Raw genomic sequence first — 13362 nt, 5'->3', positions numbered from 1 at the left:
GTGCCTTGTACCTCGCCCCTCGGCCGGGACCAGAGCCAGGAGGAGGGAAAGTATGAACCGAAGCTCACGGACAAGCCTCGGAGTTCCAGGTTCCCCGCGCTGTGGTGGCAGCCCAGCAGCCTGAAAGCCTAAAAGATCACCCACACAATATCGGATGGTACACGGTTGAGAGGTGACAGTTGGCGTGGGCATGGATCCCCGAAGCGTAGCAGGCAGGCAGACAGGCACCCACGCATCCCGGTACCCAGGTGCAGGATGCAGGAGGCCAGTTGGGGGTGTCTAGGGCGTGATTCCTGGACGCACTGGAACGGCTTGGAAACCCAGCGACGCGGAAGGGGATGCATGTGAACAGCACACCATCGCACCACCATTTTGGCTTGTGCTTGTGCTTGCAGCTTCGGCTCGTGCTCATGGTCGCACGCTCGTATTGGCGTTGCAGTTGTTGCTTCCCCAGATTGCTTCTCAACGACGCTTCGGGGTGTTGAATGCGGGGGATGCATGTGTCGGTGAGGGTGTTGAGAGGACTGCAGTGTCTCACCTTTTGGCTGAGAACATCTTGACATTTGTCGCTGGTGGTTGGTGGTCCAGCAGCAGTGGATGGAAGGGGGGCGGTTGGAGGGTTCGGGTGTGGCCGGGTCAGGCCACAAACAGGGCAAAACCAGTGCTCACTCGTACTCCGTGTTCCTCTTGTTGTTGACACCACGTCGCCACATGCTCAGACAAGATGCATGGGCAGGGGAAGTGGGTTGTTTGGGTAGTAGGTGAAATGGCGTGTTCAGGGCGTGATTTAGATGCAACAAGGTCCCGCGAGGCGATAGTACGTTTTTGTTGTACGCGAAAACAATAGAAACAGCAATGAGAAAAAAGACCGCAAGTGGTTCCCCGTCATCGCAAGTGGTTCCCCGTCATCGGTATCTCTGATCCACAACTCTAGGTCGATCTTGCAGCGGGCTTTAGCGGGCTTTAGCAGCCTTCAGCGGGTTTGGGCAGGGGCCTGACAGGCTTCAGGGGAGGCTGATTAATGCAGCAACCAGTAATGCAGCTGCCCCCCTCTCTCCCCCCTTCCCCCCCCCGAAGTTCGGACGTCAGCGGGGAAGTGCGCTCGACGCCGTGGCCCAATTGACAGGCTGCGGCTACTGCTTTTCGCCTAGCCGGCCTTGTGCACGTCCCCACAGCAGCGTGGGCGGAGGGAAGGGAGGGAAGATGGTCCCTGGTGCGTGCAGCCCTTTTGCTGGGTTGCATCCCACAAGCGCTCTGCCCTTGCCGACTCGCTATGGCGCGCTTGGCGTCCGTTTTTTTTGTGCAGACGGCTTGTGAAATTTCCTCGACACTTTCCCGCCCCGGACCCGGCTTCTCAACCAAGGCCCCCCCCTTCCAGGCCCCAAGGGTGCCGGTGGCGGGCTCCTCCCCTGTCTGCACAAACCTTCGAACTACCTAGATCCCCTGCGACAAGCCCCAAGGCGCCAACTTTCTTTTATTTCATCGGACGATTCCTCCCCGTCCCGCTGTCCCGCTCTCTTCCTCTCCTCTCCTCCTTCATCGCCCGACCAAATTTACCTCCTCTGACTACCCTGCTGGTAAAGCTACGCCGCCTCGGGCACGACTAAAGACAACAAAACTCGACCCTCGACCGAGTTCAATTCCTCTTTCCGCCGCTCTCAGTTGCGTCCAGTCTCGTCGAGCTTTATCAGCAGGCACGTCGCGGTCCAGCAACTTTTTCGAATAAGAGCATCTCTCGCCCACCAAATAACACACACCGCATCAACAACACAATGTTCGCCGCCACACGCGTCCTCCGCCAGGCTGCTGCGCACGCCGAGCGCACCCCCAGCATTCGCTTCCTGGGCCGCCGCACCACTCCTTGTACGTTGTTTCCCGTGATGCCGCAATCGCAGCCGCGACTTGCACGAGAACAGTCACTTACATTCGACAGCGTCCATCGACCACTCCCCTCAGCCTCATCCCGCCTCTCCCACCGGCTCTCTCCCCGAGGGCTTCACGTCCGGCGCCAAGCACTCCAACTTCAGCTCCTACCGCCAGCACGCCCAGCAGCACGGCCCTCTCCAGAAGAGCATCCGTGCCGGCAACGGCGAGCCCGGCATCGGCGGCCTCTCTGGCCACGAGATGGGCTCCGTCCGCCCCGCCCAGGGCGAGTTCTTTGACCGCTCCGAGCTTCCCGCCCGCTTCCGCCGCCAGGCCATTCCCCTGGCCGAGCTCGAGGCTGTCGAGTCGGGAGGCGCTTCCCTTTTCGGCTGAGCTGTGCTCGGTTGAAAAGTCGCCAGACCAAAAACGAAAATCAAAATCCCCCTAAAAAAAAATCAACAAAAAGTCACGCTGATGGCATGATGATACCAGCCGGTGTTGGGTGCTTAGGCAGAAGAGCGATGCAGCAAAAAATTGGGCGAGGAATGACATGGACGGGTGATGGGAGAACGATTTACGAGTCCACAATAGGCGTATGAGTTGAGCAGACTTAACGTCACGGCCTCGTCTCTCATGTGGTGGTGGATCAGAATCAGAGAGGCGTGCAGGGTAAAACCCATCGCTCTCTCTTTTTTTTTACGGTGACAGCCTGGAAAGAAGGGCTGGTGCGCCTCCGTCATTCAACCGGACGGAGGCGAAGGAACAGGAAGAGGGGGACCGGTCTGGAGACAGACGGGTATCCCCGTGGCCCATACACCCTATGGCACGCGCCCATGTCGATAGTTTACTTGCCAATGCACACGCATCTCTTAGTATCCGTTGCTCGTGTGTGCCATGTGCTCTCGAAGCAGCCGGGCCGGCTTGATGCCGGTGAACACTGTCAATTGACGCGTACAGACACGAACAGCATGAGTTGTGTCAAGGCCAACGTTGATCACAAACCTGTTACTGTCTTCCAGCTGGACCCGGGATCTTTTCGCGTGGGTGTACGCACCGGGCCGGTTGGTTGGATGGTTGGATGAATGACTAATGTCGTGTCTTGCCTGATGACGGCGAGGGCCCACATTAACTTTCCTCAGTCATGGAAATTTCCCATGCAGACTCCAAGGACTATCACGACATCGCGCCAACGCCGTTCATCGCCCCTGTACACGCGCCCGCGCAGTTTCCACACCACTCATCACCAGATGAGATACGCCTAGGACTGATCTCGCAACACACAGCCCACAATGCCCGATCAACCAAACCCGGCAGATGCCTGCCCCGTCGACCACAAGAGCCGCGAAGCCTGGCTTCAGCAAGCCCGCGCCGCGGGTGCCGACGCCGCACCACCTCATCCTCACGCCTCCCTCCCACCGAACCACCCGGTCCCGTCACCTCAGCCCGCTGCGCCGTCTGCGTCCTGGGGCTCGACCCTCCGCTCTTACATCCCCTTCTCCAGCTCCGGCTCCAGCCCCTCGTCGAGCACCGCCCAGTCGCAAACTCCCCAACCGCCGGCCCCGTCGACAACAGCCCTGACGACCGACCGCGTCGTCTCGACGATCCCGCGCACCGCGAACCCGGGCCACGCAGCCTGTCCTGCGCCTGCGGACCACCAGCAGCAGCAGAGACCAGCGAACAACGAGGCCGACACGGGCGCGGACCCCAAGACGGGCAACTGGGTCTACCCGTCCGAGAAGATGTTCTTCGACGCCATGAAGCGCAAGGGCCACGACCAGGTGCAGGGCGCCGACATGAAGACGGTCGTGCCGATCCACAACGCCGTCAACGAGCGCGCCTGGAAGGAGATCAAGGAGTGGGAGAGGCCCTATATCGAGGGCACTTCGTGAGTTCCGCCCGCCCCAGACCTCACTTGCCGCTATCTTTCCCGAATAGCCGTTGGGAAAAGAACCAGGTCTATGGGACTCTTCTGACTGAAGCTTTTGTTTTGTAGGTGCGGCGGCCCCAAGCTGCATTCGTTCAGTGGTCTTTCGGAGCGCATGTCGCCCAAGGCACGGATCAATACGCTGCTCGGCTACACGGCGCCCTTCGACAGGCACGACTGGGTTGTCGACCGGTGCGGCGTCGAAGTCGAGTACGTGATTGACTTTTACGCGGGACGACCGGGCGGCAAGGATGCTGCGGGGCGGCCAAGCTTCTATCTCGATGTGCGGCCAAAGCTGAACAGCTGGGAGGGCGTCAAGATGCGTGCCATGCGGGGACTGGGCATGGTGTGAAGTGATGTATGTATAACATGATGACGGTGTGTAACAGAGCTACGTGTATAATAGATAGACATACCCAATGAGATGCTCGGCATGGGTCCGTATCGATGGAAACAGGTGCAATCAGACCACAAGCACTTGGAGCTCTGCTGCTGAGCCATTCGCGAGTATCGCGGCACACGAAATCTGGGTCTAGGCAGTTGAAAGCTATGAGGGCTCTACTTCCCACCCAGCGCAAATGGCAAGTCCTGCAGCGTCTCCTCATAAGCCACAGCCTGACACACTGTCCATTCCAAAAGCAATTAAACGCCGGGTATTCTCATTCTTCACAAATCTTTACGTTTCGCTTCAGCAACGACTGAGAAGGGTGCCCACTTCAAGTCAACCGTCTCGAGACCCTGCTCAGGGAAGCGCCAGCCAACGGCACGCATTCGTTCGAAAAGAGCTTCGGGCTCCTTGTCTTGGTGGAGGGTCTTGTGCTCATTGGCCTGGGAGCATAGAGCAAACCGTAAAGCTAGGTACCAAGCGTGGAACGACGTCATGTGGTCAGCATGTTGATTCCAAACGAAGATGCGGATATCCGGGCACCGCGCATGCCGGTTGATATGTATGCGGAAGGCATTTTTCGGACTAGTGGGCAGCGCATTGAATGTGACCTTTGGGTTGTTGTCGAAGCGAACGTAAGCTACTGTCTTGTTGTGCTCATCTGCGATATGAGGGCGCCAAAAGATGATGTTCTCCTTCTTGGAAGCTTCAGCCGGAGTCAAGACTTCCCGCGTTCGGAGATAGTGCTGTATAACAATTGTAGCTCGTTGTCGATTGACGGTGTCAAGCTGCAAGGCGCAGACGCCAAGGTAGTTCATGCCCAGATGAATAAAGACAAGGATGATCGTCAAGAGAAACACAGCCCCACGATTCTGAACGTAGTGGATGATTGCGGTGCCAGCGAGCAGGCCGATGAGACCAATGGCTGTCTCTTGGCTGGCCTCCTTCGTATTGAGCTCAGCAAGGTTGTTTCGTCGGGCGAATGGTCGAGAGAGCGGCTTGCTGCGCCAGCGCGATGCCGCAAAGAGCACGGAGGGATTCGGCACTGACGAGGATGAGGATCTTGGCCCAGCCGGAGAAGAAAGGGTTGGCCAGCTCCAGAAAGAAAGCCGTGTCATTGAATAGATCGGCGAGGAACCGATACTTCTTGGCATTCGCTTCGATCACGGAGCCGAATCGGTAGGCGAAGGTGATCATGGCGAGACGCGACACACCATCCTTGAGACATGTCAAAAGCAATGCGTGGTTGACCGAGCCGGACGCATCGCCGACACCCAGGCCCTCGAGAATGGCGCGGTTGGCGAGCATCCCGGTGATGGTCGAGAAGAAAGCCTGGAACGAGTCGTACATCTGGTATTTGATGTAGTCAGGCGAGACGGAGTCGGGGTAATCGACTGGGAGAAAGGCATCGCGTAAGAACTGAGGTGTGCCCCGAGCAAGGCTCTCAACGCGACGAACAGCATTGGCTGGGGAGAACTGCGGCGAATCAGTTGTAATACTGTTGCCGGCGGTTCACATCAAGCTTACCAGTTGATGCAAAGGCTCCAGAATAGTGCCGATGGTCCGGTAAGAAGTTACTTGTGCATCGTAGTGCAGGAGGTTCTCAGTTGTGTTGGGGAACAGATCGCGATCAGAGCCTTGAGACTCTTTCTCGTAAGGGCTGCAATCATCTCGCAGGTTGGGCTTTGCTGCCATGCTGTCGCTCTGCCGTTATTTCTGAAGAAGGCTTCGAGCGTTGCGTCGACTTCCAAGATGCCTGCTTGTTCCGCTGGGCTATCACGATGCGTGTTTGATGTGACTGTGCTTACTTAGTTGATCAAGGTGAAAAAGGCGACACAACATGCACGATCTTGACTGCGTGCAGCTTCTGTGAGGTAAAGGAGGCTTCCCTTTGGGTTTTGCAGTTTCAACGTACAGAACGGCCCTGCCCACGTGCAATTGTATGAATGGAGGAGAACGTGGCTCTTTGCTGAGTTTCGGGCAGTTGCTTTGGGAGGGGTTCATTCCACCAAAACTTACCAAAGTGGTAGGTCATCTCATGCGGCACAAAAACCATCAATTACATGCAGGCCCACCGTTCCACACTCCTTGGTATGTCAATTTCTATCGGGACGCGTCTATGGTCAGTTTCTAGGAATTAACAAACATCCCAGCAATAGTGGACACGCAATTCGCTTCCAGATCACTGGACGAACTTGCGCCTAGGCGTTCCTGCCATCAAACCACCTCTTCTTAACCCAGTAGAACGCAAGACCCAGCGCCCACACGCCAACAAGCACGCCGGCTTGGACAGGCGCAAACGCAGCACCTCTAACAACGACGAATCCACTGACAATGGCAAAAATGACCGGCACCACGACAAACGGCTTGTACGGCCTCTCCAGCCCAGGCTCTCTCCATCGCAAGATGATGGCTCCCAGCACGGTCAAGAAGAAGAACGTATACTCGCCAAGTCCATTGAACGTGAGCAACGCTCGGAAGTTTCCAAGGAGGATATACACAGCCGCCAGAATGGCTGACAGAATAATCGCATTGATGGGCGCGTCGGACGTCGCAGGCTCGGTGCTGTTCGATGGCTTGAGACCAACGCGGCCGACGTACGTGAACAAGCGCGGGAACCAGCTCTTGTTGGCAGCGGCGACAGCCATACGGCTCGCGACAAAAGAGTTGCCGAGAAGGGAGCCAGCTACAACGAGGCAGATGAGAGCTGCAGCGGCGATGCCAAAGCCGCGGCCGAGAAGACGTGTGAGAGAGGTCTAACATGTCAGCGCCTGTTGGTAGAGCAACGGAGAAAGAAGAGTGCGTACCACAGCGACGCTGTCCGTCGTGGAAACCACAGCCCATGGGAGAAGTATATAGTAGGCGGTATTCGCCGCGAGGAAACTGATGATGATAGTGGGAATGGCCGAGTTGATTGCTAGAGGCAACTGTTTGGCAGGAGACTTGAGCTCTGCCGAAACGTAAATGGCCTTCACATGTCAGTATATGTCTCGGAAGTTCTGATATCGAGCGTCAGACTCACCTTGTCCCAGCCAGAGTACGCCCAAAGAGCACCATACAGCGCAGCCGAGTAGTGTCCCAGCAGCTCCCAGCTCCCAATGGCATCCCAGTCCGTCCTGCTCCCGTCGGGGTTGACTGTCTCGCGGTGCTCGAACCAAGGCCTGTCGAACCAGTCTCGACCCCCGACATCCTTCCTTTCCCGGTTAGCGACCTGGAGGACAACGACCACAAGGCCCGCGACGACTACGACGAATATGCTTAGGAACTTGGTCACGACGAAGAAGTTGTTGAGGCGCGTGCTAGCCTTGGTGCTAATCATGTTGGCACCGCTCATGACGAGGAGCACGAGGATCGACAGCAGCTTATGCTCAATGCGACCGGCTCCATCAGTGATGCCAGCTGACGAGTAGACGCTCTCAACAAAAACGATGCTCAGGATCGCCAGCGTTGCAGGCATGACGGCGACAATCCATGTCCAGGCGGCGAGAAAGCCAAAGACATCACCAAAGATGTACTGGAGGTAAGGCTGAATGCCACCTGTCTCAAATTAGCACGACCCATTCCCAGGGTGTATTGAATACACGTGAGGGAACGCACCTTCGCCAGGAATCGCGGTGCCCAACTCGGCGAGCGTCGTAGCACCGGTCCAAGCCAGGACACCACCGAGAAGCCAGGTGACTAATGCGGCGCCAGGAGAGGGTACATTCGTGTCAATTGCGCCAGGGGACGTGAAGACACCGCTGCCGATGACGATGCTGACGACGATGCCGAAGGCCTCGACGGCACCGAGGTTGCGCGTGAAGGTGCTGCGTTCCGCTGGCGGCGTACTCGTGCCGTAGCCGGCTGCTGCTGCAGGCGCATCACGCTCATCGTTCGCGAGGAGCGGCCGCTCGGCTTCTGGGTTTGCTGTCGTCGAAGCAGGCATATTGTCGCTTCAAGATTAGGTTGTTGGTGGTGAGTTGGAAGATAATCTGGTGAGTCAAAACATGGGGGGCTTCATGGTCGTCATTCCACGATGACATAATTTGGTCCCCTCGCCCGCCAGTCCCGTAATGGCGCCATCAGTCACATCACTCCGCCCAAACAACGCAGCAGGTGAGCCGTATCTGCCAATTGACCAGTGATTGCGACCCAAGCCGAAGGGCAATGCGACATTCTTGGAATTGAAACATCATAGGCCTCTGATACAAAACTCATATTTCTCCTACCAGCGAAGAGGTTGGGACATCAAGCCTCCATTCAGTATCACGGGCTCTTGATGCTGTAGTATATACTTGCCAGCAGACTTGCAACAGCAGTTGACATTCGCTTGGCTACCTCATGATATGCTTAATACGTAAAATATGGCCACGAGAACCGAGCTTACCTCTTGACAGGCTCGCCATCCTCACCCACTAGGTACTCATCCGACTTGATAGGACCTTCGCCAACACCGGTCATGATGACGCGGCTCACACCACCCTTGAGAATGCCGGCCAAGACCTCATCCAGTTTAGCCTCAGACTTCAGTCCCTGTGCCCTCTCCTTGAAACCACCAACGCCATCAAGCACGGCAGTGAACGCGCCCACAACAGTGGCCTCGTCGGCCTCCTGATAGTAAATGACGGCGTTCGGGCCAGCATCAAAGGTGTACGCCGCAACAGTTCGGCCAGCAGCGGCGTTGATCGCCTCAACTGCGCGAATGGCGGCTCGCGACACGTCGTTCATGTAGAAGATGGGCGGGTAGGTATCGGCGCAGGTCGAGTGAAACGAGTTCGAATCGCGCATGGTGACCTCGGCGAACTTGGCAAAGTCGCGATCGCGGATGGCCTGCTCCATGAGGTCCATGTTGGCGGGGACGACAGTCTGGATGCGCTGCTGGAAAAGGCCCGAGGTGGCGACGGTCTGCTGCATGCCCGAGGACGACGACACGCCCTTCTTGGCGGCGCTGACGACGAGGATCAGGGCGCGCATATCAGGCCAGTGGGAAGCCTCGGCGACGAGGTCTGCCTTGGAGTCGGAGCCGTCGGCGGCGGAACCCATGCGCCAGGCGACGTAGCCGCCGAAGAGACTGCGGCAGGCCGAGCCGGAGCCCTGGCGGGCAACGAGCGAGAGCTGGTCCGGGGTATCGGGGAGCTGGTAGAGGTCGGCAATGGCGCGGACGAGGGCGGCAAAGCCAGCAGCGGAAGAGGCGAGGCCCGCGGCTGTGGGGAAGTTGTTCTCGGAGACGACGCGGAGGGGCAGGGCGGCGAGCTTGGGCAGGGAGCTGTCGCTAGCCTCGAGGGCAGCGCGGCGGGCGCGCAGCTCGCGGAAGCAGGCTTGAGTGCGGGCGCCCGTGATATCGGATGGCTCGCCATTGAGGATAAGGCTGTCGCCCTCGGGGTACGAGGCGGATGTCGAGGCCGTCGTCAGGGTTCGGAGGTCGGACTGGGCGAGGGTAACAGAAAGGGAGCTGTTGGTCGGGAGGTTGAGCTTGGCATCGCGCTTGCCCCAGTATCTGATCTGGTAGCATGTCCTTGGAGAAAAGAATTTCGACAGGCGGGCAGGACTTGACGACCGCAATGTTAACAGGAGCTGTGGTGCTGGCCCCGGTAGACTTGGTTGTCGGCCATGATGGAGCATGTATGAATGGGGTGGGCGTGGGAAAGGTCTGGTCGGCGAAGGGTGTCGTATGTATTGCCGTTCTGTCTCGGATACTAAGGGGGCACAATATTCACGTTCATCCGGTGATTTCGTCACAATCCAGGCTGGTCGAGGGAGAACAAGGAAACCGAGGAAAAGATGAAGCTCTCACCGATTCCCCCCAAATTGGATCACATTTGCGAGGAGGGGAAGTTCCCAAAGAGGTTAGTGCGGGGCTGCTTTGCTTCAGGGACCAGCCCACTAGATTATCCTCCCACAGCACCAAGATGGTACCCAATCACCTTGACCTTTGACTTCAATGCTCCACGTACTCTTGCTTTGCGCCCTCATCTGCTCACATTTTACACTTCCGTCTCCTTTTTAACGAACCTGCAACTGTTGAACGTAAATTTGAGGCCACGGTACATGTTGCCCTCAAACCGTTCCGCGGGGCCGATGAGAAGATATTCATTCCGTGCGCCGCTCTCCGTAAGATCCATGCATTTGGTGCGGCATAGCTTGCTATAATCCAAGCTCTTTCAGTGATACTCAATGGCACCGACAATTGTTCGAGACTCAGCCATGGCATCACGGTCGTGGCCGGCGGGCTTGCTGGTGTGAGCAGTTTTCTCCTAACAATGCATGGTAGCCGATCTGGAGCACTTACGAAGTATCTGTGACCAATACTGCCACCACCCGCACTGCCGCTCACTACACCACAGCGTCCCTGTTCTCTGCGGTTCATCACGACAGCATCTGCAGCTTGGAGTGCTCCTATTTCCAAATGCGTCAGGAAAAACTGACTGAATGTTTTCGAGATCTGCTGTAAGCCCGTGCCAACATAGTCGGCTGTGATTCTAATGTAGGCGCATACGTACAAAAACCGATCAAGCCTGTCCACAAACCGCCCTACCCAGTGAAACCTTTGGATTAATCCAGCCTCTTTGGTGGCACTTGCTACTCAACTCTTCTGGCTTGTTTGCGTCAATGACAGCATATGGGCCGGGGTACTGTAAGTCGACTGTCCCATGAACGCTGGTTTGGAAAACCATCTCCAATTCACGCGGAATCTGTCGACGAAGCTTGATCTATGCTAGTGCTGGTCGCCGAGAGCAGAAAGTGACGAGAGATGGGGAGTCGGAAGCCTGCCAGGTGAGCTCCTGCACACTATCGCGTCGACTCAGGGAGCTCGGCATGTATCCTGGCTCTTTTGAGCCCGAATGACAACCATTTTGGCTGTGAACACGTCCAACCGGACTACTAAGCATCCGCCAGTAAACCTTGTGAATTAGGGGAGGCTGGGGCGAGTCGGCCGATTCGACTGCTGCATGTCAAGTAATCCCACGTTTGAGAAATATTGTAATTTACGGATGGCGCGCATTGCCGAGTTCCGTGAACCACTGGGGACGGCACGTTCTACCGACCTAATGCCTCTGAATTCAACTCTACTTCTAGTATCTTGGCCTATCTTTAGGGGACTATTTATTGCACACCTCATAGTTCGTTACCAAGTTCAATCGAATTAGACGACCAAGTGGGGGCGCGCGAGAGACATATAGAACTCTTGGACTCATTGATATAAACATATATACCCGCGAGGCTTTGCAATACTATACGGTACATGATAACCCAGGCCAAGCAACTCTCCAACGCCTCCTAATTCCCCTTTACGGGATCCCAAAGACCCGACAACGTCAAAGCAGCATCTGCGTAAACGCCATTTCCACTCGCGTAGTTCCTAACCTTGTCCCTGACTGCATCTTTTTGTGCCGGTTGAAGATTTGATGCGAGTACTGCAGCGTCATACCCGTCCCGGCATTCGCGCTGCCAGAGCCCCATCTTACGCTCTGTATCAACGAGGAAACGGTTCATAAACTCGTCATACGCCGCGAGCCACGTAGGTGTTACCCCTTCTCTGATGTAAGGGGCCAAGTTCCGAGGCGGCGTGTTGGTTCCGAGTGCGTCCGCGTCGAGGTTGGTGCTAAAGAGAAAAGCGTATTAGTGAACAACCGCGTGGCTAATTGTTCGCAATGTTGGTAGCGCAAGACTTACAGAATTTGGCGGATCCGCAGGTGGACGGCATTAAATGCGTCGAACGTTTCCTGCTTGTTCATGTACTGGAAGACCATGGCCGCATTGATCATCTGCTGCTGCATTTCCACGTACGTCTTGTGAATAGGGTTGCAGCTGGGCAGCTTATTGTCATTGGGATCTCGCCCGATACCGGTATAGTGGCCAGTGAAGATCCGGTTCTTGATGCCGTTGACCTCCTTACGAAGCAGGAACAGTTCCGAAACTCGGTTGTTGTCAGGGCACTGCGGCCCACTACACGACACAGCCCGCCCCAGCTGTTGCGCGGCCGTTTCGGTCGTAAAGTGCGTTCCTTGGGCGTTCAGCTGGTTAAAGACGGCCTCGACATCGGGACACGTAGCAACGGGGTCGGCACCATTGGGGTCAATACTGTCGTCAAAGGCTTGCTGTCCGCCAACTAGGTAAAATAGGAAGCGCTTGATGATGTGTTTCTCGTATACATGCTCAGCTGGGTTCATGTTAGCATGACTTCGCGTTCCAACCATGTAGTGTGCAAAACCTACTGTCATAGCTGTGGCCATTGACTTTAGCAACGGGCCCGGTCAACACTGGATTATCGCAGTTGTTACCGTTCCCGTGATTTGTATCGTCTCTGTCATAGAACTTTTGGACTGCCGCATTGTTCTCCGCCGTTCCAGAGCTAGGGTAGTCCGGCAAGACATATCTTAGGTTGCAGCCCCCGACAGTGTTCACTGTCTCCGTAGCCCGCGCAAACAGCAACGGCGCCGAACCAGGATTATTTGAGCTCGAAGCCCAGCGACGACCCCGAGCAAAGAGCCTGGCGCCACAGTTGTCTCGGCACCATTGCGGGTTTGGGATGAATCCATGGCAGTCTTTCCCGCAAGACAATCCGTCTGTCGGCGGCATCAGGTACGAACCGATTTTGATGTTGTTCTTCGTGTGGTGCGCCTCAGGGTCATTGAGCTGCCGAACGCCGGCTTGGTAGAACTGGTAGACGTGGTCGCCGTTCCACCAGCCCGACTTGGCCCGATTGTCAACGCACTTGTCGATGATGTTCTCGGTGCTATCCCAGCACTGCTGCCAGATTGTGTTGAAATCGTTGTTATTGTCCGGCCACGTGTCACGGTTGACGTACACCTCGATCTCGGACGACACAGCGATGGACACTTCGCATGCGCCGTTGCTCTGGTAGACTGCCGCATACTTACTGTCCACACCGTCCGGAGCCTTGCATGTACCGCCGCAAACTGTTTCGCGAAGCTTGTATAGTAGCTCGTTAACGCTAGTCGCGCTGCCACCCAGCCAAATGGCGATGCCTCGAGTTGTCCAACGAGACAGGTCTTCTTTGACGGCGTCATTGGCGTCCACGCAGGCTGGCTGATCAATTGGGGTGGCTGACTGCGTCGGCGTGTCGGCGGGGGGTGTAGGATCAGCGGGTTTTGTGGGCAGTGGGTACTTGGTCTCCATGGCAGACCAGATGCCGGGTCGATGTGGCAAGTCCGGGTCGCGTCGTTCTCAAAGTGCGGTGGCGTCGTCC

At 56.6% G+C, this 13362-nt stretch overlaps 7 protein-coding genes across 7 annotated transcripts in view; 2 read left to right on the top strand and 5 right to left on the bottom strand.

Moving 5' to 3' along the window:
- Positions 1 to 1544: 1544 nt before the first annotated feature.
- VDBG_02888 (conserved hypothetical protein) lies at positions 1545 to 2273 on the top strand (the record flags this gene model as incomplete). The annotated part of the gene is made up of 2 exons (XM_003006703.1): positions 1545 to 1863; positions 1934 to 2273. The coding sequence occupies 2 exons, from the start codon at positions 1773 to 1775 to the stop codon at positions 2254 to 2256; spliced, it is 414 nt and encodes a 137-aa protein (XP_003006749.1).
- Positions 2274 to 3152: 879 nt separating this feature from the next.
- On the top strand, positions 3153 to 4139 carry VDBG_02887 (cytochrome c1 heme lyase; the record flags this gene model as incomplete). The annotated part of the gene is made up of 2 exons (XM_003006702.1): positions 3153 to 3748; positions 3857 to 4139. The coding sequence occupies 2 exons, from the start codon at positions 3153 to 3155 to the stop codon at positions 4137 to 4139; spliced, it is 879 nt and encodes a 292-aa protein (XP_003006748.1).
- A 314-nt stretch (positions 4140 to 4453) lies between these two features.
- On the bottom strand, positions 4454 to 4558 carry VDBG_02886 (conserved hypothetical protein; the record flags this gene model as incomplete). The annotated part of the gene is made up of 1 exon (XM_003006701.1): positions 4454 to 4558. The coding sequence occupies one exon, from the start codon at positions 4556 to 4558 to the stop codon at positions 4454 to 4456; it is 105 nt and encodes a 34-aa protein (XP_003006747.1).
- A 571-nt stretch (positions 4559 to 5129) lies between these two features.
- VDBG_02885 (conserved hypothetical protein) lies at positions 5130 to 5867 on the bottom strand (the record flags this gene model as incomplete). The annotated part of the gene is made up of 2 exons (XM_003006700.1): positions 5130 to 5648; positions 5700 to 5867. The coding sequence occupies 2 exons, from the start codon at positions 5865 to 5867 to the stop codon at positions 5130 to 5132; spliced, it is 687 nt and encodes a 228-aa protein (XP_003006746.1).
- A 506-nt stretch (positions 5868 to 6373) lies between these two features.
- VDBG_02884 (conserved hypothetical protein) lies at positions 6374 to 8097 on the bottom strand (the record flags this gene model as incomplete). Its single annotated transcript, XM_003006699.1, has 4 exons — positions 6374 to 6928; positions 6980 to 7141; positions 7195 to 7709; positions 7770 to 8097. The coding sequence occupies 4 exons, from the start codon at positions 8095 to 8097 to the stop codon at positions 6374 to 6376; spliced, it is 1560 nt and encodes a 519-aa protein (XP_003006745.1).
- Positions 8098 to 8534: 437 nt separating this feature from the next.
- Positions 8535 to 9773, bottom strand: VDBG_02883 (diphosphomevalonate decarboxylase; the record flags this gene model as incomplete). The annotated part of the gene is made up of 1 exon (XM_003006698.1): positions 8535 to 9773. One exon carries the CDS (start codon positions 9771 to 9773, stop codon positions 8535 to 8537), a length of 1239 nt encoding a protein of 412 aa, XP_003006744.1.
- Positions 9774 to 11429: 1656 nt separating this feature from the next.
- VDBG_02882 (predicted protein) overlaps positions 11430 to 13362 on the bottom strand; it is a gene marked incomplete at both ends in the record, with an annotated part of 2829 nt that continues 896 nt past the window's right edge. Inside the window, 3 exons of the mRNA XM_003006697.1 lie at positions 11430 to 11754; positions 11826 to 12261; positions 12368 to 13202. Coding sequence (XP_003006743.1) covers positions 11430 to 11754; positions 11826 to 12261; positions 12368 to 13202 — 1596 coding nt within the window. The remainder of the gene's footprint in view (positions 11755 to 11825; positions 12262 to 12367; positions 13203 to 13362) is intronic.

The sequence above is a fragment of the Verticillium alfalfae genome, genomic scaffold (genome assembly GCF_000150825.1).
Source record: "Verticillium alfalfae VaMs.102 supercont1.3 genomic scaffold, whole genome shotgun sequence".
Classification (NCBI taxonomy): Eukaryota; Fungi; Ascomycota; class Sordariomycetes; order Glomerellales; family Plectosphaerellaceae; genus Verticillium; species Verticillium alfalfae.
This window is presented reverse-complemented; position numbering and strand designations above follow the sequence as displayed.